Below are 12,434 nucleotides of genomic sequence, written 5' to 3'. Positions count from 1 at the left end.
CATCTGCTGAAGGAGACTTTGTTAAAGGGAAAAAGACACCATGTGGTGCCACAGACAGAAATGTTTGCACAAGGGACCAGCTGTAGTCTCCTCCCATTTATTTAGATGTGACTGGAGATGGTCAATTCCTTTGATTAGTTTCACTAATTCTTTTTTTAAAAGATATATTTACTTATTATGTATACAGTATTCTGCCCACATGTGTGCCTGAACACCAGAAGAGGGCACCAGATCTCACTATAGAAAGTTGTGAGCCACCATGTGGTTGCTAGGAATTGAACTCAGGACCTTTGGAAGAGCAGGCAGTGCTCTTAACCTCTGAGTCATCTCTCTAGCCCCAAGTTTCAACAGTTCTCAACCCTCATCTGAGTTGGATACGTTATCTAATCCTGGACAAAACTCCCTTTTCACATGAGTTTCTCCCTCCCCAGAAGACCATGAGCTCATAAGCATAGATGCATAAGAATGAACAATTGAAAGACTCTACACAGCAATTGGTACTGTAGAGGCATCCCCTACTAATATGGGTAGCATGTAAAAGCAGAAAAGAAAAAGTTATGGTCTTCAATTTCAACTTCTGCAAGTCTTACCTGTATTCACCGAAGGCCGGGCCCTAGGTCTCATAGCTTGGTAATGTCCTAGACAAAGGCCAACTTCAGGATAAAAATATTCCTGTTCCTTCGCTGTTTTCTGCTCTCCCCCTCCCACCTGGCCCCGATGCCCCTCCCACCACCATCACCACCCCACCTCCATCCAGGTGTCCCGTGGACTCTGCACACATGGCTGGAGTCACTGCGGATCGCCTTCCAGCAGCACCGCAGGCCTCTCATCCAGTGCTTGCTCAAGGAGTTCAAGACCATTCAAGAGGAGGAGTACACGGAGGAGCTCATTAGCCAAGGCCTGCCCCTGATGTTTGAGATCTTAAAAGCGAGCAAGGTACGAGGGGAGGTGGGGATGTGAGGCCGCTGTGGTTGCAGTGGAGAGTGAGAGTGGAGGACCACAGGTCTAGATGGATCCTCTCCTTGCTGGGAACCAATGGTCCTCAACATCCCAGCCACGGGGTAGCGACTGCATCCCAGCTGGCTATGGCTACTTGCACAATCACTTGTGGGGTAGCTATTTGGCTGAGCATCTGCTGTCTCCCAAGGCACTTGGGCACAAAGACAGGTTAGGGATACTTGACTCATGGAACGTTCACCCTCCACCCCTCAAGCCAGGAGGTCCATCAAGCCAGGGGACAGTTGCAACATGTGTGCTCTTAGAGCACAGAAAGCTAGTTTCCCTGGACCAGGCCAAAAGAAGTATAAGATTCAAAAAGGAGTGCTGGCACTGGCCAGGCCTAAAGGGACAGTAGGAATCAAGTAGGAAGAGGAGAAAGGTATTATCCCTGGGCCTTGTGAGAAGCCTTGTCTTGTAGACTGACATTATGTCCAACATGCAGCCCTTAGGCTACACACATCGCAGGCTAGCTATGAATAAGGCCCAATGTATTTGTAGGTGATGTCATATGACAACATCAAAGTGTTAGACACCTCTGATGGTAACACGAGTCAGGGGACCTTCATTCTGACTCCTTGGGGTTCACCCCTACCAGGGGTCTCCTTTCCCAGAAAAGGAAATGCCACACCTCCACACCCCTTTCCAAACCCCAGGCTTGCTCTTGGGGTATTAGGAGAGTCATTCCATGATGTGTTCTGTGGAGTCGCTCATTTGGGAGTATCAGAAAGAACTTCCGGTCTTCTAGGGGTGGGTAGCCCACCTCCCATGTCCCTGCCACCCATTGGGTCAACAGCTGGAGGCAAGGGAACACTGTGGATAACACCTCAGCACTGTGCAGTCTCCCTGAGCGGTTCTAAAGAGTTCATATCCTAAGCCATCACATCCTACAAGGACTTAGGCCCATGTAGCACCTTAGCTGAGCATATGTTCTCTGGAGCCAAATTACAAAGGTTCAAATCCTGGCTCTCCCACTTACTAGCCTTTTGGCCTTATTCAAGGTTCTTAAATGTCCCTTGGCCTCAATTTCCCGGTCTGTAAATGACTGGGTAATCATACACAGCAATCATTCATAGGTGGCTGTGAGTGTAAGCGGTGAAAACCCCAGTGCCCTTCCACTCCTCCCGGGCACCAAGTAAAAGCTTTCTTAGCTGGTTCAGAAAGTAAGACCATGATGTGGGCCTTCTGTAAATGGCAGCCCAAGGCAGCAGCAGACACCAGCCAGCTAGAGATACCTGCATCACATGCCATCACCTCTCCTCAGAGTGACCCTGCATTGTGAACACGTCTTGTCTTCAATGCCCCAAATACCCTAGTTCGCAAAGGGAATTGGGGTATTTCCCAAACTCATTTGTCTGCAGAACCCTTTCATAGTGGGCTGTCTTAAAGAAGCCTTACATTTGTCTTTATGTAACAAACTCGGTAAAAGCTGGGTGGTGGTGGCACACGCCTGTAATCCCAGCACTCAGCAAGCCGAGGCAGGCGGATCTCAGTGAGTTCAAGCCCAGCCTGGTCTAAAAAGCAAGTTCAGGACAGCCAAGGCTACATAGAGAGACCTGTGTAGAAAAATATAAAATTAAAGAAAATAACCAATGGAGGGAATGGAGGCAGAGAGACGGGTAACTAACTTGCGGAGACAGCCCAGCAGCAGCACAGTCCATCCACTTTCAGAGCATCTCAGAGCCTTGGGGCCACAGCAAGTCTCAGCAGGTGTTCTGGTCAGTGTCCACCCTCAAGCCAGCCTTTGCAGGCCACTGCTGGTTGTGTTTAGTGTCCGTCCATGCTACCGGACCTCAGGAGAGTGGGCCTCGGTGAGTTCGAGAAGAGCAGAACCTGCTGGGATCATTTCAAAAGCAAACTCCTCCTCTAGCGCCCCGCCCCCATCCCCTATCCAAATGAATAAAAGGCTTTCACCTGAAATTTACCCAAAAAGCACCTCAGTGAAAAGCATTATGGGTGCATTCCCTGTGTCTGTGTTCTAGCATTTTCCGGCTTGTCTGGTTTGAATTTTTTTTTTCCAGGCTGCAGAGGAATTCCAGAACATACTGGAGTACCCTGGGTTTATGTCTTTTGATGGTTTTTGTTTGTTTTGATTTTGAACTGACTCCACTTTGAAATATGACATACCCATAGAAAATTTCCCAGATCGTAACTGCAAAGCCTGGTGAATTCTCATCAGCTGAACATCCAATAGTCAGGACTAGACCCCAAACACAGCACGCCTAGCACCCCAAGCTCCTCTCTCTCCCCAGACACATAAAAAGAAATCGCTCTCTGATTGCTAAAATCACGTGTTTTGTCTTGCCTGGTAGCTCATTTAATAAGCACATCTCCAGCGTATGAGGAGCCTTCCACAAGCACCCCAGTGCCTGACAGCAGGAGTAGGGTGGGTCATTGAGAGGAAACAAATGAAAGTCACCAACCGCTCTAACAGGAACATTTGGAAAATGGAAGTAGGGAAGGGCCCAGTGAACTGGAGCCTGCTCCCTGGCAGCTGTGCCGCGCATCCAGGATAGGTGATCCAGAGACAATGCAGGCAGCTCTATTGTCTGGAAGGGACAGGTCTAAGAAAGATGGTATAGCCAGGAGGAGGGAAGGATAGAGGGGTTGATTTGTTTTCATAGGACATACCGGGGGAGCCCTGGCCTGTATGGTATGACATCACATAGACTGACCCACAGGGGGAAAAGGAAGCTTACATAGCTACAGTGTGCAGTCAAATGTTCCCCGAGCATGCACTGGTGCGCCATCCCCAAGTGTGCACTGGTTTACCTGACCCCAAAAAAAGCATGTATTGGTCCACCATCCCCAAGCATGCAGTGGTCCATCATCCCCCAAGCATGTAGTGGTTGATCGTCCGTACTTTCTCTCCATTGAAATTTCTCTTGACATCTTTTTATTGTCATTCTACTTGACTCGTTTGTTCTGTCTGAACTGTTGAATTATAAGAGTTCTATCTGTATACTAGGTGCTGGTCCTTTGTCAGCTATATGGTTTACAGATATTTTCTCCCCCTCTGTAACTTGTCCTTCGCCCTGTTATCTAAGTGATAGTACTTACTGTCTCCTCAGCATCATAAGATTGGGAACCAGTGTACTACAGCGGGAAAAGCATATTAAACCATAGCGGCGTTATCACAAGGAATACGAAAAGATATATTCTTTTCTGCTACCCATTGTCATAAGAGCTACTGGTGGCCTCTGCATAATATTTTGAAAATAAATCTCTTTTACATTGATTTTTTAAAAATTGATTCTGGCTGCTATGTACCAGTATTAGTGTATGGAAAACATCCTTGATCTCTCCTCAAAGAAGCAGCTGTGTGCCCAAAGTATAAAAAGTATTTAAAAAATAAAATTTCAATTGAGGCAGAAAATTCAGAAAATAAGCCAGACCAAGCTTCTAAATAAACTGGGGGGTGGGGGGGGTGGGGGTCCCTGGACAGTGCTCTGCTCTAACCTTCCACCTGCCAGATGGCTGCCAGTGAAAACCGGCCACTAAGTGAGTTTCGGATGAGATCTCGAAAGCATCCAAAAGTCACCACCACAAGTCACCAGAGACGTCCCCACATCCTCACAGCAGAGCTCTCAAACCATGTCCATGGGGGAAAAAAAAAACCTTGAAAATGAGATTTGGTGTAAACACCGTTTGCCAAAGCGGCTTAATTTATCAACTTCAGAGGAAACACTGAAGCAGGACAAGTGTGTGCTTAGCAATCTACCCGCTTCCGTTAACGTCCATTCATCAACGCCTTGTTAGGGCTGGCCTTCGCTTACGTCCCTCGAGCAGCACTCAGGGTTCTCCCAGCCTCTCTCTCTCTCTCTCTCTCTCTCTCTCTCTCTCTCTCTCTCTCTCTCTCTCTCTCTCTCGTGTTTGTGTCACAGCCTGTGCTGGGGAGGTGACCTGATCTGGGCACCTGAGCCAGGACGTGGGTTTAATGATAATAATAATCACCCACATCATAAAGCCTGTCTGTGGGCCAGGGGTCACTCTAGTCACTCCATCCTCAGCCACTCCTCGCAAGGAACCCTGGGAGGGAAGGGGTTGCGTTATCACCGTCTCCGTTTAAAATGATGAGCTTGAGGCCTGTTTGGAGGAGATCCCAGAAGAGCCGGGATCCCAATCCAGGCAGCCTGGCTGCCGCAAACCGCATGTTCTCAACTGTACAATCACCCTGTCCCTCGGCTCCCTCTTGGGTTTGCCTGTGCTGTGTTTCACTGTGAGATGACAATTTTGTCTTCTTGAATGACAAAAAACACACACATTGGTGTGCAACTGTAGAGCCTCCTGCCAATGAGAAGGTCACCCCACATCTGTCATGGCCATTGGAGGCCGCCTTGAAAGGAACCTTGACTGTCACCTATCCAGTGATTTCACACACACACACACACACACACACACACACACACACACACACACACAACCTGTTGCCAGAATTTGCCCAGCTCCAAAAAAAAAAAAAAAGAAAAAAGAAAAAAAGAAACACTATTCTTAAAAAGTGTGGTGTCCACTCTGTTATGCCAGTACCTGGAAAGGGCTGGCAAGAAGATTCCAGATTGAAGACTAGCTTGAACTACATATCTACAGCCCATCTCAGACAAAAATGAGAAAGAGAAGAAAAGAAAGGGCTGTATATTCCTTACCAGCTCCCAGGGGATTCTAATGCTACTCACAGGGGGAGGGGGGGCAGGGACACGGTGCCCACCTCTGAGTGTAAGGGTGAGATGGCAGCCGCTGATGAGACTCTCCCGTCCTCTGCTCGTAGCGCACCATCCATACCATCCTTGAGAAAAGGCCACAGTTCCTTCTTCCTTTCACTGTAATGACAATCTCTCTGAACCATGTCCCAGGAGACATCGTACTGTCTGTTTCTGTGGATTTATCCACATTAAGGAAAGGGCTTAGCTTTCTCTTTTCGCATGGGAAGGAGCTATGTCCTCTCTTGGGGGATTAAATTTGAGACTATCCTGAATCACTGGCAAGGTGGGGGTCCCAAAGTCACATTCTAAAAAACAAAATGGTGTCTATTATTTTGATCACAGAATCAATACTCACTTGTTGGAAGTAGAAAATAATAATAATAATAATAATAATAATAATAATAATAATAATAATAATAATAATAGTAACAACAACAACAACAACAATAATAATAATAATAATGAGCTCTCCAGTCTTTGATTTTAAAGAGACTTGGTACAAAGTGTGTTTTAACCTACTTTAAAAAAAAAAAAGACTTTATTGTGTTAATCAGCCTGGTGTTGCTGAGACAGAGCACCTGAGATAGTCAGCCTCAAAGAGGAAAGGTTCGTTTGGCTCACAGTTATGGAGGTCCATGGGTCAGCTGGCCCATTGCTTCTGAGGTAGAGGTGGGACAGGGCATCAGGGCATGGTGGAAGCACATGATGGGAGCAGCTGGGAAGTAAAGAGAAAAAGAGCTGAGTAGACCAACATCCCGTAATCCCTTGGATTTCCTCCATGGTCTCATGAAGGTTTAACCATCTCCCCATAACAACAGGAACCAGGAACCACACCCCAACCCCCAACACATGGGCCCTCAGGGACACTTGGTCCAACCACAGCAGCTGTAAATATTTGTCTAGCCCTTTCTTTTTTAGCCAGTTGCCCAACAAAAGAAAAAAATAAAATAAAAGCAGCAGAATGCTGTGAGTCACGTCCCACCTCCCAGCCTGCACACCTGCTCCTGAACGGAGGTGAACAGGAAGGACTCAGACATGGAAAAGAACCAAAACACTAGGATGAAGGTCACTCGGGGCAGTCTCCTTCCTCCCTGAGCCACGGGCAGCTGGAGTTTGGAAGTATAGAGCTGTCTTCGTCCGTCCTTATTTTTATTTTTATTGAAAAGTGATTCAGCGGATGACTCCCAGACCCAAAATGCCTAAGCCCTAGAATCCAACTTATTACAGAGCTCAGTCAAAAGCTTTCATCCTGACCTTGAGGGACACAGTCACAGAACCAAAAGGGCTTTCTGCTGCTTGGTCAGGACTATCCACTGCGTCCAGAATTCAAGAATATAGACAAAGGGGGATTGATGGTAAAAAAATAAAAATAAAAATAAAAATATGGGAGGGAGGGAGGAATGGGAGGATACAAGGGATGGGATAACAATTGAGATGTAATATGAATAAATTAATAAAATATATTTTAAAAATGAAAAAACTAAAAATTAAAAATAAAGTAAAACCTTTATATTCATGAGCTACAAAAAGCTTGCTTTCCCTTAGCTAGTAAATGACCGGGGTGAGATGTAAAAATATTTTTATAAATTTCACAAGCACTCAGCAGTGAACTTGTAAGAAGTAGACTCACAGAGCAGGTCAGTCCGGGGATGGCAAGTGAAAACCGAATGCCTATGCTCTAAGAGGACAGTAAATGCCTGGGCTCCTGGTGCCCACAGGGGAGCAGGTTTCTGTAGTGACTGCCTGGCTCTTTCCACCCTACGAACACTCCCGTAACGCAGCTCACCTTCTTCCTTCGCAGAACGAAGTGATCAGCCAGCAGCTGTGTGTCATCTTCACACACTGTTACGGCCCCTACCCCATTCCCAAGCTCACGGAGATCAAGAGGAAGCAGACCTCACGCCTGGGTGAGTAGTGGCCCCGGGAGATGAGGCCGTAGCTGTGGGACGGACATCAAGATGGGAAGGAAGCAGACACATGGGACAGACATAGGGTGAGAACTTCGGATGGCAAACAAGAGGCCGAGGAGGAGCCAGGCCCAGCAGATGAGATCTCCCTTAGGGCTCTTTAGAGAACATAACAAAGGAGTTGGATGAGGAGACTGTAGTACCTCACCTGTCGGGCCTTCTCCCTCATTCACCGGCACTGAAGACTGCCGAGGTTAGGTCATGCCCAGCAGATGATGGTAGATGAGATGGCCCACTGTCCGTGTCACCACCTGCGATTATTTGCATAGTCAACTTGATACAGCCTAGATTAGACTCACCTAGGGAAAGACTCTCGATGAGAGATGGACTAGATGAGCTTCGTCTGTGGAGGTTATCATCTTCTTAGGATCGTTGGTGTGGGGAGACCCAGGCTAAAGGTGGACGGGGGCCCCATTGCCTGGATTTGTGTATAAAAAGGAAAAAAAGGGGGGTGGGACTGAGCACGTTCACAAATGCATTCATTATCTCTCTGGGCTGACTGTCTGTGGATGTGAACACTGTCGAGTTCCTGCCACCGTGACTCTGACTCTCTGCCCTTCCTCCCCTAAGTTGCCTCTGCCAGGGTTTTTTTTTCCCCCGAAGCCACAGGAAAAGAAACTAAGACAGCAGTTCCCCCGTCGGTGAAGCCCCTCAGCTTCACTGCAGAGGAGTAAACAGGAACCAGCACCGTCCCTAATGGAAGTCCTACGCTAGGAAATGATAAGAAGAAGAGACCCGTGCTTACCAGCACACATGACCACACGACCAGGGCAGGCTAGGGCCAGGGGCTAAGAAAGAGTACAGCTCTTCCAGAGGACCCTGGTTTAGTTCCTAGCACCCATGTGAAGTGGCTTATGACTACCTATAACTGTAGATCCAGGGAGAGCCAATGCCTATGGCCTCCAGCCTCTGGCCTCTGTGAGCACCCACGCAGACACACACACATATATAGGTTAATTAGCTAATTTAAAAATAAATCTCTTTAAATTAAAAAAAAAAAAGTGGGGCATACCTGGCCAGTAGGGGCTGGATGCTCTGAAATCCAGTGAGGACAGGTGATCACTTTACATGCTCCTTGGATAGGTACCCTAAGCCAGCTCCAGCCAGGCACCCGATGTCCACCTCTGCGTAGTTCTCAGATAGCCCAGGAGGAAGGCCAGGCCTGGCCCATGCTTTGACTACAGTCTGGAAAATGGATGGAGCTGGGACTTGAAAAGACCAAGCCCCACCAATGCAGTAATTCCTCACTGTGGAGGGCCAGTTCCTGAAATTCCCCACCCACACGCAGGCACTGGCTTCATCCAGAAGAGCTGAGGCTACTACAGGCAGGGCAGAATAGAAAAGGCAGGAAAATGCCTAGCTGTCTTGACGCTGGGACCCCAAGCCTGCTGTTTGCAGAAGCCCATCCTCTGCTGCCAGGGAGTGATAAAAAAAATTAACAGCAAAGAATTGCTTTTCCTATAAGGGTTGGGAACTTCCCTGCTCCCTATATCCTTCCCCTCTACAGATGAAATGTTGGGGGGAATGGAAGCATCTGGAGTTTCTGTCCTGCAGCAAACCCATTCTTTTGCCTTTATCAATTGAAAGATTGAGTGCATGGAGCCGATTCAAGGCGTCCTCACTGCTGCTACGAGCAGCTTGTGTGTTTAAATGAGACACGGCTCTCTGCCAAAATGGAATCGTTGGCAGCCAAGTCAAAGGTTAGATGTTACCTTCATGACCGTGTGCGTGACAAGCCTGAGTTGTACCTAAGTCACAAGCCTTTCTGCTCCCGCAGAAAACATTGATCATCAGGGTGACAGGTTGGAAAGGCCAACCAAGCACGAAAGTGATAGAGGTGAGGGCCACCTTCCTGCAACGTGACACAACGTGCCAGCCCTTAGGAGGCACCTTGTTAGTGTGAACATTTACTTAGCTCTGCTCCCCATAGCCACAGAGGGAAGGGAATTCTTGAATTCAGTGTATTTTCTCTCACTAGCAGAGGACCCAGGTTCTATTCCCACCACCTACACGGTGACTCGCTGCTGTCCGGAACTCCAGTTCCAGAGCGCCAGATGCCTCTTCTGACACCCCCCCACCCCCCCCCACCCCGAGCTCCTGCATATGCATGGTGCACCTATAAACACCCAGGCAGGCGCACAGGCTTAAATAAAATTCGTATTTTTATTTATGAAGGCAGGGAGGGGTCTTGAGTAGGAAGAGGTGGAAAAGGAACTCAGCCACGGTGGTCTTGTCAAGAGATGTGGACTCGGGCTCAAGAGTGGATCAGTAGGGGCTGGAGAGATGGCTCAGTGGTTAAGAGCACCGCCTGCTCTTCCAGAGGTCCTGAGTGCAATTCCCAGTAACCACATGGTGGCTCACAACCATCTACAGTGAGATCTGATGCCCGCCCCCCCTCAGGCATGCAGGTATACATACATGCAGACAGAACACTGTACACTTAATAAATAAATCTTTAAAAAAAAAAAAAGAATGGCTCAGTAGTTAAGAGTATGTACTGGTACTGCCCTTCCTGGGAGCCTGAGCTCCTATACCAGGCAGCTCACAACCCCCTGTAACTCCAGCCCGGAAGAGTTAGGATCCATAGGCACCTACACTCATGTGCACTTACCCATACATGCACATGGCATTAAAAGCAATAAAATCTTTTTTTTTTTTTTTAAGAAATGTGGCTTCTCCTGGGAACACTGGGGAGCTATTGAGAGGTTTGTAGAAGGAAAGAGACGATTGCAATCAGAGCCCACACTGCCTGTTCCCACAAACACCAGTCATCAGAGACAGGAACTGGATCACTAAGTTGTGCTATATTCAGAGAACCCAGTGAGTTAACACACTAAGAACCTTTTGACTCCTCTCCAGCCAACAGCTTTGTAGGGAGGGTGGGCACAAAGACAGTGAGCCGTTCTAGAGCTCAGCCTTGCCCTCTGTCCGGTGGCCGGGCACAGTTCTGAGAACCTTCTCCTGTTAGCATGTCTTGGACCGGTCCTCGTTCTCTGGACTAAGGCTTTCCTTAGAACCACCCTGGGCTGGAGTTTTAAACTCAGAACCAGCGAGCCATTACCAGTTGCCCTGCCAAGCTGCTCTTACCATATCCGTGCAGATTGTTTTCTGCACTGTGTAAGTGCCCCCATGGTGGTATGGAATGCACGCAGTGCCCCCTGCCCCCACTCGGGTGGGCTCTGGCTTTAGGAAGGATGGCACCTGTGGCGAGGGAAGGCAGAGAGACCAACAGAAGCCCCAGAAATGTCTAGGTAGATGACGTCACCGGGAAAGGGGTGGTAGTAGAATGAAAAGAAATGGAGGAGAAACGTTCCGGACTTTGGGAATGACCCTGCCTTTGGTCCTGGTTTGGGGCACTTCTCATAGGGATGAGAAACACCCAGCACAGAGTGTGAGGCTCGAAGAATCACTTAGGCTGTGGCTCCTCGAACTCAGACAAGATGCTGCTCCCCCTAGGAAGCACTATGAAAGGCCAGCTCTGGATACTGTAGCTCCAGTCAATGAGCAGGCAGCTGTCCTACCACAAGACGCTGGCAGTTAGAGCCAGCGTGGTTTTGCTGGGTGGGAGCTAACTAGGGTAGGGGCCAGGGAAGATGCTCCTAGCAATGCAGAAGGGCTAGGCTGAACCCAAGGGCCACCCAGAAGGGCCTAGGGTCTGCATGACTACATTAAAGGCAATACCTAGGAACCTTGTATTTGGCGAGTCAAGCCATAGGATCAGAGTGCCTTAGTTCAAATCCTGTCCTGCATAGCTGCTGTAATGTCTGCTTGCCTTAGCTTTCTCTGCTGCACAGTGGGGTAATGTGACCCCTGCACAAGGCCTGCCATGTCTTAGGCTCAGTCTGTGTGTAGTAGCTAGCTACATTGTCTTTCGTATGAGAGGTAAGAGCAGGGGCGTGGCTCCTTTGTCACTGCTGCTGGAAGAGAAAGAACTGGGGTCAACCAGGTGGTGGCAGCAGCAGCGCAGGCCTTTCATCCCAGCACTTGGGAGGCGGAGGCAGGCCGATCTCCGTGAGTTCGAGGCCAGCCTGGACTACAGAACTGTTACACAGAGAAACCCTGTGTCAAAAAATGGGGGGGAAATGACCTGGAGTCCAGTGGCAAGGCAATGCCTGCCCTTCTACTCCATGTCCACTAGACAAGGGGACACAGCCTGAAAAGATGACAGGAGGATGGGTGGGTTTTCTTCATAGACATGCCTTTCACACCCTGAAGTCTCTGAGCTCTGCCTGGAGGTGTTGGAGGTGTGTCTGCTGTGGAGAAGGATGGCTTCTTCTTCTTCTTCTTCTTCTTCTTCTTCTTCTTCTTCTTCTTCTTCTTCTTCTTCTTCTTCTTCTTCTTCTTCTCCTTCTCCTTCTAATCTTGGTGAATGTGTGAGTGTACAATGCCAACTGTCAGCTCCCATTTCCCACTTATCTGGGGCGGGGTCTCTTCTTGGCCTCTGTGTACAGCGGTCTAGCTAGCTTGCAAAGGGTTCTCAGCCTGAATTCACCACCCATCTTGCTGTGGGAGCACTGGGATTCTAGATGCTAGTGCTACCATATTCCAACTTCTAAGAGGATTCTGGGGATCAGAACTCAGGCTATCCCACATGTTTGGAAAGTGCCATTACCCCCCACTGAGCCAATTCGCCAGCCCAAGGCCTGCTTCTAACCACAAGTCAGCTTTGAACATTTCCTGGGATGGGATGGGTGGCAGCGATGCGTCTCTCCTCTACAGGTGCTGTCTCCAGTGTGACTCTTGGGTCACCCATGAATGGACCATCCCTGTC

General features: G+C 48.6%; 1 protein-coding gene across 2 annotated transcripts in view; it reads left to right on the top strand.

Annotated features, from left to right (window-relative positions):
• ABTB3 (ankyrin repeat and BTB domain containing 3) overlaps positions 1-12,434 on the top strand; it is a 274,567-nt gene that overhangs the window by 247,094 nt on the left and 15,039 nt on the right. For both annotated transcript variants that reach the window (XM_084794224.1, XM_084794225.1), the window contains 2 exons: positions 758-936; positions 7,498-7,603. In XM_084794224.1, coding sequence (XP_084650350.1) covers positions 758-936; positions 7,498-7,603 — 285 coding nt within the window. The remainder of the gene's footprint in view (positions 1-757; positions 937-7,497; positions 7,604-12,434) is intronic.

This window comes from Acomys minous, assembly GCF_964271855.1.
Source record: "Acomys minous genome assembly, chromosome: 9".
In the NCBI taxonomy this organism is placed as follows: domain Eukaryota; kingdom Metazoa; phylum Chordata; class Mammalia; order Rodentia; family Muridae; genus Acomys; species Acomys minous.
The sequence above is the reverse complement of the archived record's forward strand: the minus strand, read 5'-3'. Positions and strand labels throughout refer to the sequence as shown.